Raw genomic sequence first — 11,559 nt, 5'->3', positions numbered from 1 at the left:
TCTTTAAAATTTGGGTACCGCTGCCTCTTGGGTCAGTGGCGGAACAGAAACAAACCCAATAAAGGATTTACCACCTGGCCCTCCTCCAGGGGTGGAAGAGCAGCCCCACCCATCTCTGGGTCGCCCGTCTCAGGGGTGATTCTCACCAACCAGTTAAACAGCTGCAGAGACGGGAGGCGTCATCTCCCCGCAATGGATACAGCAGAGCCTGCTAGGCCGGAGTTTCTTGCAGGGGACGACACCCTTGGCGACGAGCAGACTGAGGGGCGGCCCAAGAGGAACTCAATGGTTTGTCATGGGAAGCTCCCTATCCGCTACTAACTGAGGAGAACCGCTGGGCTCAGTCCTCGACAGTGTCACCGAAAGGCCACCTCGTAAGATGGGAGCATTGAGAAAGCATTTAGCTTGACAACCTCTCACACCTCACAAGGTAAGCCAGGGGGCACTTCTGGACCACGGAGGTGGACATCGTCTGGCTGAGGGCCTGCGCCGTGACTTTGATCACGGTTAGTCAACAAGCGCAGCTCAACCCCAGCACAGAACTACCCTCATGCAAAAAGAGTGCCTTGGCCTCACATGCAGGGTGGGTGTGGTCTGTGTACAGCCACCCCATCCAAGAGGGTAGTGAGAGAGGAAAAACTTATGCAGATTGGCACCTTTGGCATTCCATATTTATGGCACCAATATACCCCCATACTGCCAAGTTTTCCATGCACATCTGGAAGACCCAGGAAAGCATGGCTGTAAACTCTGAATCTGAGTCAGCATAAGCACACACCATTACAGTGGGCAGCGTCACCCTCATTTCCAGAGCATAACAGCACTCTCTCCGATGCTGCAATCGACGTCTGTCCCTCAGCTGGAGCTCTGAATGAAATGCTAGGTTCCCCTATGAAAAGGACCAGCAATCCAATCCAGAAACTGCACAGCTTGCAATGCGCTAGAGAGGGAGGGGCCCTAGGGGGTTGGTTCCCCGAAGGAACCCCTCAACCTCATGTCACCCAAGCCATATCAGCAAAGTAGACCTCTTCTGGTGCACCAGAGAGGGCGCTACAATGGAGATTACGCAAGGGAACCGCGCATCTAGAGCGCCGAGCGAGCGCTGGGTTGCCGTGACAACCCGCGCTGCAGCCCGGCAGCTCGACGGCACACGACACGCAGAGGAGCGAGAGGTTTGCTCTCGCTGATCTCCGCGGTCTCCCAGAGTGTCGGGCAGAGCCGCGGCTGTGCTTTTACACACAAGCGGCAGCTGGCCAACAACAGAGGGGACTCAAGCTTCCCGGAGAAAGAAGAGTCACGACCGGCGTGTCGAAGTGATCATGTTCTCATATGAAAACATGAACACCCACGAACATCATTTCAGCACGCGCCCAGACATGCGAAACGGTGATCGTGGCCGTCAGTGAGGACAGGAACGATCGCATCCAGAAACACAAGTAGGATGTCGTCTTTAAAAAGACGCGAATCTACTTGTGTAAGCTCTTTCAGGGACTTTACTCTTTTAGAAGTGCTGAAGCACGCAGGGGAACGGCCACCGCAACACAGACAGGGATTGTGTGCAGCCTGTCATGTGCTTTCTCTCTCTTTGAAGGCGCTCACTCTTACCAGCCGTAAAAACGGCTTTTCAGCGCTCAAAAGCGCACCGTACCGGCCGTGAGAACAGCCTTCTGACGCTGTCAAACAGCTATTTGCTCAAAAACGGCAAACGAAACAGAAAAAGAGAGGACGTCGACCCCGCTGCTGTGCTGTTCGCCCGCACTCGGAAAAAAAGAGAAGTTCAACCAAAAGCTTGACTCGTCTTCTAGCAGACACTCGCTTGCAGAGAACAGGAACAAACACCGTTCGGCTCCGAAGCGAAAAGCTGAAGATGCAACGCACCTGCTGCTCATTATATACCCGCGCTGCGAGGCGAGCAGCTGATGCATATGATTGCATGCCAATGTGCATTGGCTCGTTTAGTTACACTCGAAGTAGATTGGCCTCTCTAGCGAGATTCCTATTCGTCGGTCTGTCCGACGTACGTCGAACGTGACCGACTGAATGGGAACCATGGTTAACCATTTAAAACCTGACATTTCAACATTTCTTTAGACACAAGTCTAATTTTTTTGTGATTAGTATTCACTAAGTTACAGTTCATTTTCTGAGAACTATCAGATTGGACTTCGTTCAGAGGGAGACGAGAGATCACGCATCATGTTAGTTTTCTTTATTTTACAAAAAGCGCAACATTTTGTTTTTACTCTGAGTGTACACAAATAAAAGAAGATATTCCACAGATTAAAATGGTGTATAACTCTTAATTGTATGTGCAACATTGACGGAGTATTTTGAGTCTCTTTCACACTGGTTAGAAAAAAAACGCGGTGGTCAAGACCGGCGTGACCACCAATGATGCATGATATCATGATATTTTTAGTGATATTTGTAAACTGTCTTTCTAAATGTTTCGTTAGCATGTTGCTAATGTACTGTTAAATGTGGTTAAAGTTACCATCAATTCTTATTGTATTCACGGAGACACGAGCCGTCGTTATTTTCATTATTAAACACTTGCAGTCTGTATAATTCATAAACACATCTTCATTCTTTATAAATCTCTCCAACAGTGTAGCATTAGCTGTTAGCCACGGATCACAGCCTCAAATTCATTCAGAATCAAATGTAAACATCCAAATAAATACAATACTCACATAATCTGACGCATGCATGTAGTATGCATGACGAACACTTTGTAAAGGTCAATTTTGAGTGTTATATTTGCAGTGTGAACTTTGTTTATGCACTGTTTCAGGCAAGCGCGAGCTCCGTGGGCGGAGAGCATGAGCATTTAAAGGGGCCGCAACACGAATTGTCGCATTTCTAATTATGCCCTAAAATAGATGTAAAAAATGAATAAAAAAAAATCTATGGGGTATTTTGAGCTGAAACTTCACAGACACATTCAGGGGACACCTTAGACTTATATTACTTATCTTGTAAAAAAACGTTCAATGGCACTTTTAAAAATAATAATTTAACGTGTATAACAAACTTTTAAACAATACTGTATATGTTTATATATTTAGCACTGTAAGGCACAACATTCAGTTCCTCCACATAGAGGAATTACAATAAAACAGATTAAAATCTTTGAATCTCCTCACAATCTTTGTTCAGGCTGCCTCACAGCATTCCTCTTTGTTGGGCCATTAGCCCCTGGGGGAGTGTCTTTTGTCTCTCCTGGTGTGAAGTATTCATGGCCATCAACACTCCCACACATACAGCAATGGTGACACAAAAACTGACTTACAAATTAAAATCATTATATTGTTTGTGTTAAAGTGTTTAGAATATTTTTTACATAATTGTATAGTAAGCCTACAAGCTTGATAACTACAAAAGACTTGTGAACAAATATTCAGTATGTGTTTTATAGCCTTATTGCAAGGACATTTTTCTCCAAAACATACTAACCACGCATTATCTTTATTTTCAAAAACATGTACATCTATTTTACATATTATTGCAGCAGAGTTTGTGGAGAATACAGCAACATTACATGTTGGCCAATAGTATGGAATGAGTAGCTGAAATAAGCACAAATGTCAGGGCATGTCAAAACATGTCATGGGCCCCAGAATCACTCATGTTACACTTCCACAAATCAGAAAAATTCTCAGTTAATGTTTTGATGATTATTTATTTGTTTATATTTTTGGTTATGGTTATTTATGTAAACTATTTGTAAGTAAACCATTTTCTGTGGGGCAGGGGATTTGTTACATTGAATTTGAATGTGTTATGGGAGGAAGGACTCTTATTGTAAAAGGCCTTTGGGTAAGGAGGTCAAGGGGCGGGGATTTGGAGGGAAGTTGTAGCTCATGGGGAGGCATGCTGGGAAGACAAGCCAATAAAGGTGTGGAGAATGGCAGGCTCTCACCTGTGCGAGTGCAATGGACTAAGTTTGATCTGGCACACTGAGTGAAGGATTACCTGATGGTTTTTGAGGCCTGTTACCAGTGGATTATCATGTTTTCTCCTTTTGGGATCATTTGAGGAATATTTTTTCCTTTTCAGTGGCATTGCCTTAGGAATCCAGAAATCCCTGAGAAGTTAGACTGTTGGGTTTTTTTTTCTCCTTTTTCTCTCTTACACCTTTTTTTTTTGCTGAGATTATCGTGTTTTTTTGGATGGCTTTTTTGTTTTGGACTCTGATTGCTGTGGGACTTTATATGTCTCATTCAAACACCTTTTGATTCATAGACTCAATTCATTTTATTTTTTGAGTTATGAGGGTTGTATGTGGTTTGAATGATGTTTGTTAATACATGGATTGATCAATGAGAGTCTTATGCTTTGTTCATGCTTTATTAAATTGAGACTTTTAAGGTGTACAATCCAATACTAACCTAAAAGTACCCTGTGGTAACAATGAGACTTAGAGAAAGAAAAGTTGTTACATTCAGACCCCTGGGGGTTAAACATTCAGCATGCAAAACACAACAATGGAACCATGTTAAACAATGTCATGAATTTACATTAACATACTGGCAACTTTGTTTATTTACTGTTAAATTTACAATTATTTACCGTAATCTACATTATAGTATGTTGCTGTAAAAATGCCATGCATTCAATTAAAAGTCAACTAATTTCATTTGCATAAATTGACTGCCTTAAATAGGCTGACTGCCATTTAAATTCATAAACTAATATTTATAACTATATGAGCATATTATTGACTTGAACTTATTTCATTTGAGTCCACTAAATCAGAATATTACTAAATAAAAATAACCAAATTAAACAAAACCATTAAAACTAGAAACATCAAGTCATCTTAAATCTCTTGCAGATAACTGCTAGCTAACAACAGCACATGTGCTATTAAAATGAGCTAAGAGATTGTCACTGCATCAGCAACTACAGTCACTGCCTTTAAATCATCAGTGTTTCTCAGCTCATCACTGACTGAAGCACAGGCTCAACTCTTCAGCACAATGGTGACCCACACATCTCAGAAAACAGAAACCCTTTAAATCCCAACAGAACATTAAACACCAACATCTTGTGAAAAAACACATAAAATACCACTTCAAATCAACATTTACTCTACTGATCAATTATTGAGTTCTTTTAACTTTCACTAATACTTCAGTAAAATTAACTTGTTTCATTTAATCAATTTGACTGTTAGGTTTTACAGAACATTGCTGTTTTTTCATTATTTTACAACATTCATTATTTTGTTAACAGCAGGTGTTCATCAGTATCTGAATTCATTCATTTGTTTTCATTCACTCTTTCAAGTGGACTATATTAGTGAAATAATGTAGGGAATAGGGAATGAAGGGTATAGGGTTTGATTTGGACCACAGCCTCGCGCTGGTTTCACACTGCAAGCGTAAGCAGCGCTTAATGTTTTCGGCGTGCATGTTAACCAACGGATGCATTCACACCGGCAGCAGGAGCGTCGCGTAAGCAGCAGTGAAGGGGGGGGTCTCGGCACCGAGTCTATTTTTGCTGCGCTGCTGATGCTCAATGAAAGAGAAAGCACACTTTAGATAGAGTGTTCAAAAAGTGTTCAAAATGCACAGAATAAGCATGTCTAATGTGTTTTAACAAGAATTTGAGTATGACAGAAAAGAAAATTAAGAAAAAATATTTATAGAAGATTTACCCATTTAAACTTGTTTTAAATTATTCAGTTTGGGTTAAAGTATGGTGTATTATAAAAAACTAAAGTAAACTAGCCATAAAATATGATATACAGTATAAACATTATTTTAGTTATTACACAGATATATATATATATATATAGGCTGAAGCATACTCAAATCAAACCCGAGTTAGCTGGCTTTTTTTCGCCGAGTTTTCTGTCTTGTAAACATGTGTATGCGGCAGATGATGTAAAACACAAAGCTTACCTCATTCGTGTGCAGCAATGCATGACAAAAGACTTTTATTTATTTATTTATTTTTTATTTTACTTTTATATGCAAGTGTTGTACCAATGACCAACTTATAAAAACAAATTTATAGCTGTCTTTGTAAAGAAATGCTCACTTTATATGCAGCTTCGAGCCACTGCTGTGACGCTGTACAAACACTTCCAGTGTGAATACTCGCGCATCTCTGCAGCTGCAGTCAATATGTGATTATGCTCATGCGCCGCTTCAGCTTGCAGTGTGAAACGGGCGTCAGAGTGTCAACTTTGAGCGGTGTTAATTCACAGTATATTGCAGTAAGCTACTTTCTTACAAATGACAAATATTGCTCAGAATGCACCGTTTTCCACAGAATATTGCTTTATTGTTTACAGCATTTTTTTACAGTGTAGCTGTACTAAGTGAAGTGTAAATCTAACGTAAATGATCAAGTACTCTACAGTTCTTCTTTAGTTACTAGATCTCTTGTGTAAGTAAACTATTCTAACTATGCATTTGTCAGTACAACATACTATTCCTATTTCACTTCATGTAGTTTTTTTAAACTAATCGGTTGGCATGCTTTTTCTGTCTAATTCATTTGATTTTACAGTGGATAAACAGAGGACAGTACTGTATTTCCAGCAGCTAATGCTCCTGCAATTAAAGCTTCAGATAGTGTTGCTCCACTAGCAACTGAGGCCAGTGCTACACCTCCTCCAGCTACTACAGCTCCAGAGATTAAAGCTGGACTCACTGCTCCTGCAGCAACTGCTGCTCCTGCACACACTGCCACAGCTGTTCCCACTAAGGCCACACTTTTAACATTATTACGAAGCCTCATATTTTCATCCTCTCTTATCTTTTTTTCTTTTTCTAAGTCCTGTCTCTCCTCTTCCTCTCTCTTCCTCTTCTCTTCTTCCTCTTTTTTCCTCTGAGCTTCCTTGTACATCTCATTAGTGTAATGCTCTCCTCTGTTCTCCTTCACCATTCGGTCAATCTTCTCCAGCAGTTCAGTGACCTGTGATCGATTTTCTTTATCTTTGTTTTTGAAAACATGATATTTGCCTTTACACTGACTGACTAATTTATTAATCTGGGGGTTTATTTCCAGAAAATCTTCTATAGATTTGTTTAACTGATCCCCTCTAGAGAACAGAACGATTGTATAACATGCAGCTTTTCCTCCAAAGTTCTTCTGAATCAATTTCACTGTGTTTTTCTCTTCGTCTGTGAATCTCACATCCAGTCTTATGACCAGTAGAAACACATGAGGACCAGGAGCAGACATGTAGACACACTTCTCAATCTCAGCCTTCAGTTGTTCTTCACTGATTAATGTGTCATACAGTCCTGGAGTGTCGATCACTGAGATTCTTCAACCTTCTACTGACTTCTGCTGATTTTGTTGGCATTCCTTAGTCACTGATTCACTAGATAAATCTTCTTTAAACTCCTCTCGTCCCAGAATGGTGTTTCCTGTTGCACTCTTTCCAGCTCCAGTTTTACCAACCATCACAATCCTGAGATCTGTGTTCTCACCAGGTTTTATGTATCTGTGCTTTATGGACTTTGAGGCCCAGACAGCTGTAGAAAAATGAATTTATATTTATATAAGGAATTTATATTTCAAGAAATGTGTCATGATATTTGGGAAATGTGTAGTAAAATGCAATTTTACTTACCTGTAGTGGTTGATTGTTGTTCTGTCATTGTCTGTTGTTTCTTCTTATCCAATTTTCTTGTTCCACTCATTTTCCAGAGTGTTTCCGGTTTCTGGGCTATATTTTCTGCTGTTTTTTCAAATGCACTTTTCAGTGAATTTACTGATTGTCTGACCTCCTATTCATTGCTCTTGTTTTCTTGAGGAACTCTATCTTGCGTTTTCACATTTTTTTCCGTTTCATGAGAGATAAAATTTTTCCTTTCAGTCAGAAAATTTGTTGTGCTATTTTCCATAAATTTAGGCATTTTATTCATTTCCTGGATTATTTTTGTTTTATGTTTTGCTTGTTCTTTTTCTCTGTAATTTTCTTCCTCTTGTTTTTTCTTTTCTTTTCTGCTTTTTATTTGGCACTTAAAGTAAATCTCTTTGTAATGCTGGTCATAATTCTGTTTGATTTTATTAATTTTGTCTAGAAGATTTGTGATGTTATTTGGATCAGTCAGTTTACTTTTGAACACATGGTAATTATTCCTGCAGTAATTGACTAGATCTCGAAATTTTACACTAAATTTAAAGGTCACCCATTCTTTTTTTGACATTTTTTCTCCTCCAGTTAACAGCGGCATGGTGAACTTCAAAGCTTGTGCCCCAAAGTTCTCCTGAATTTTCTCCACAATGTTCCTCTTGTCCTGCTCAAAGTTCTCCACGTTGATGACGAGCAGGAACACGTGAGGACCAGGATCAGAGAGATCCAGACTCTTCATCATTTGCTTCTTCATCTCTTCATCAGTCAGTTGTGTGTTGAAGAATCCTGGAGTGTCGATGATGGAGATGTTTCTGTCTTCTACTCTTCCTCCCTGTATCTCACTCTCTCTGGTTCCACTCACTTTAAATGCCTCTCGACCCAGTATTGCATTTCCTATGGAGCTCTTTCCAGCTCCAGACACTCCCAGCAGCACAATCCTCAGATCCTGTGAATCACCTGTCAAACAATTCATGTCATTAACCTCTTGATGATTTGCAGTTGCTTCTATGATTCTAACATGCCTGCTTTTCAGCCCTAGCTATTTCACCTTTCACTTGTTCAGTCATGCTTTTTCGTCTGCTTTTTGTTGTTTTGCTCTCCCTCTGAGCAAAGTTGTCCAAAAGATCTTTGTCACACGTTGAAAATATGTCCATTGAGAAACCAGAATGAAAGCTTTTATGAGGTCTTTTTTGACGTCTTGTGCACATCTGATATAGACATTCATGGAACCTCCGTACAAAGTTAAAAATTAGTTCAAATGTGGTCATTATGAAAAAAAAAAGAATATTACTAAAGTAATATTTAGTAAAAAAAACAAAAACAAATTTAAACAAAAGCATTAAAACTAGAAACATTATGTCATCATAAATCTCTTGCAGATAACTGCTAGCTAACAACAGCACATGTGCTATTAAAATGAGCTAAGAGATTGTCACTGCATCAGCAACTACAGTCACTGCCTTTAAATAAAGCAACATGCAGCATATCATCAGTGTTTCTCAGCTCATCACTGACTGAAGCACAGGCTCAACTCTTCAGCACAATGATGACCTACATAACTCAGACAACAGAAACCCTTTAAATCCCAACAGAACATTAAACACCAACATCTTGTGAAAAAAACACATAAAATACCACTTCAAATCAACATTTACTCTACTGATCAATTATTGATTTAATACTTTAGTGAAATTATCTTGTTTCATTTAATAAATTTGACTAAGGTTTACAGTACACTCATGATTACAGTAATCTGCTGGCAACAGAGTTGCCAGTAAATTACTGTTTTTCAGCAGTTTGTTGCCATAAATTAATTTACAGTTTATTACTGTAAAAAAGTGTTTCACTATGCATGTTTATCATCTTACACCTTTAAACCCCACAACAATATCCCCAGTTATATTTGTCCATACAACACAGTGTTAGAGTAACGATGAAGCAGTGTTTAAGTTAATGAGATAATTAATTGATTAAGAGATGATTGAGCATTAGTGATGAACATCTGCTGTTAACAAGCAGAATCACTGAAGGGAAGAGAAACAACAATAGAAAAAAGAGACAAAACCAGCAGAAACACAAGAACTACAACTGACTTCAGCCACAGCCTTAAGGCTGATTTATACTTCTGCGTCGGACCTACGCCGGAGCCTCTGCACCATAAGCTATGCATCTGTTTTAATTTATACTTCTGCATCGTTGTCCGCATCCCAGTGCATGCAGACCACTAGTAGGCAGTGTCTGTGGTCATGTTGAGGATCAAGGCAAAAGCCGAAGAAGAAGCAGCTCGTCATGTACGTTGTCACAGAAGCTTACAAATAGAAATGGCAGAGAAGCTGCAAATAGGTAATGACTTTTGTTGCAGTTTGACTGTATGTGTCTCCTGAAACAGTGTTTTTTCATTCATATGGAAGCTGAAAGTGCTCGCTCTCCGATTGTTCCGCGCCAGTTTTTTAACCTGCGGGAGGGGTTCTAACAGACCAATCATAAAGCTTGCGGTCCGCGTAGAATTGACGCGTTGTTACATTTTTGAAGAGGTGCACATCAGGCTACACGTGCTACACACAGCCTACGCCATAGCTACGGCATACACTCGACGCAGAAGTATAAATCAGCCTTTAGATGAAATTGGTTATGTTTTGGTTATGACATATTCATCATGTAATATTTGATTTACTGAACTCATCCAGTATCTAATCTCTTATCAAAAAAATATGTTATAAAAATGCACCTTAATTTTGCATTACCATCACCTACAGCAAAAGATCAAGCAATGCTGAACAATCAATTATGAAAACTCTTTAAAAAAAAAGGTAAATGGTGGTCACACCAGATACTCATGGAGTATTTTATCCATCCTATAGAAAACAATTGTAGAATTAGTTTGCTTAGTATAAAAGCTAGAACTGTTTTGAGGCCTCTTGACCTATTTGACTAAAAGGGTCAGGTGTGTCGAAGAAGTGAACATGGCCACTGAGCATATTTTGTTGGTAATTTTCCACCAGTTAACAGGTGGCTGTGAATTGAACAAGACCATTGTTAAGGGTGTCATGTGAAGGCTTCTGGGGAGTATTGACTGGTTTGATACAATGTTTCATTTGGCCCATTGGAAAAGGGTTGACCATCAGTTGGCAGAAGGCCATGAGAGATAAAGTCAAAAATGTACACTAGTTGGCAGTCGGCCACACCATCTCAGTACCGCCCCCGAGGGACTGGGAAATGGGTGGTGCCTGTGATCCTGCCCGTGTAGAGGGAGCCGTACTGTGTAAAGGTAGCTCCTTGGGTAAAGGCCGCCTGGGACGGATAAATCATAGCGAGCACTCACCTCCACGTGGTCCCGCTGGAAACGTACTCACCCGAGTATGGCTAAGAGGGTAAACCCATGGGTTGGCCTGGTCAACCAACTCATTAGCCTGACCACAAACTAACCTCATGATGTACAAGCAAGGAAGTAACGGCCAGGACCACCATTCTGGCTCATCAAAACGGGTGACCGCCGATTTAGGAGCTGGACTCGGTACGGTAAGGCGAAGCAGCACCACACCTGGGTCGGGGGTCGTATCCAGGCATTAGAAGCGAATCGGCCTCCCTATAAGCAACACCTGAAGTATAATTGGTGAAATGACTATGGTAGAAAGGCCGGGGAGTACATGGGAAAGATGTGTGGGAGGAGAGCACATGTAAGTGAGAATATGGAAAAATGTAAGGGTGGATATTACCAGCCAATGATACTACTTTGGCGTGTTTAAAGAGATAAGAAAATGTATAAAAACTGTGCCCCAGCCAAGAGAAATTCAGATGTGGAGTTGGCATCTCACTTTGTTGCTCGACAATAAAGTTAAAGTCCCTGTAAAGTCATTTTAAAGTATGTGTTCTGAGTTTGTCACTCTGCAGAAAAACATGTTATTAACCACCCAGCCAAATTTGAATTTGGCGCAATGCTCGGTGTGTCATTTACGGTT

The 11,559-nt window shown here is 40.3% G+C and overlaps 1 protein-coding gene and 1 pseudogene across 1 annotated transcript; both read right to left on the bottom strand.

The window, feature by feature from the left end:
• Nucleotides 1-6,516: 6,516 nt before the first annotated feature.
• On the bottom strand, nt 6,517-7,452 carry LOC137025094 (GTPase IMAP family member 7-like; annotated as a pseudogene).
• Nucleotides 7,453-7,751: 299 nt separating this feature from the next.
• Nucleotides 7,752-8,573, bottom strand: LOC137025092 (GTPase IMAP family member 5-like). Its single transcript, XM_067393127.1, has one exon. It carries the CDS (start codon nt 8,571-8,573, stop codon nt 7,752-7,754), a length of 822 nt encoding a protein of 273 aa, XP_067249228.1.
• Between the last annotated feature and the right edge of the window lie 2,986 nt (nt 8,574-11,559).

This window comes from Chanodichthys erythropterus, chromosome 8 (assembly GCF_024489055.1).
Source record: "Chanodichthys erythropterus isolate Z2021 chromosome 8, ASM2448905v1, whole genome shotgun sequence".
In the NCBI taxonomy this organism is placed as follows: domain Eukaryota; kingdom Metazoa; phylum Chordata; class Actinopteri; order Cypriniformes; family Xenocyprididae; genus Chanodichthys; species Chanodichthys erythropterus.
Note: the sequence above shows the minus strand (reverse complement) of the source record. Positions and strands in the feature narration are given on the sequence as shown.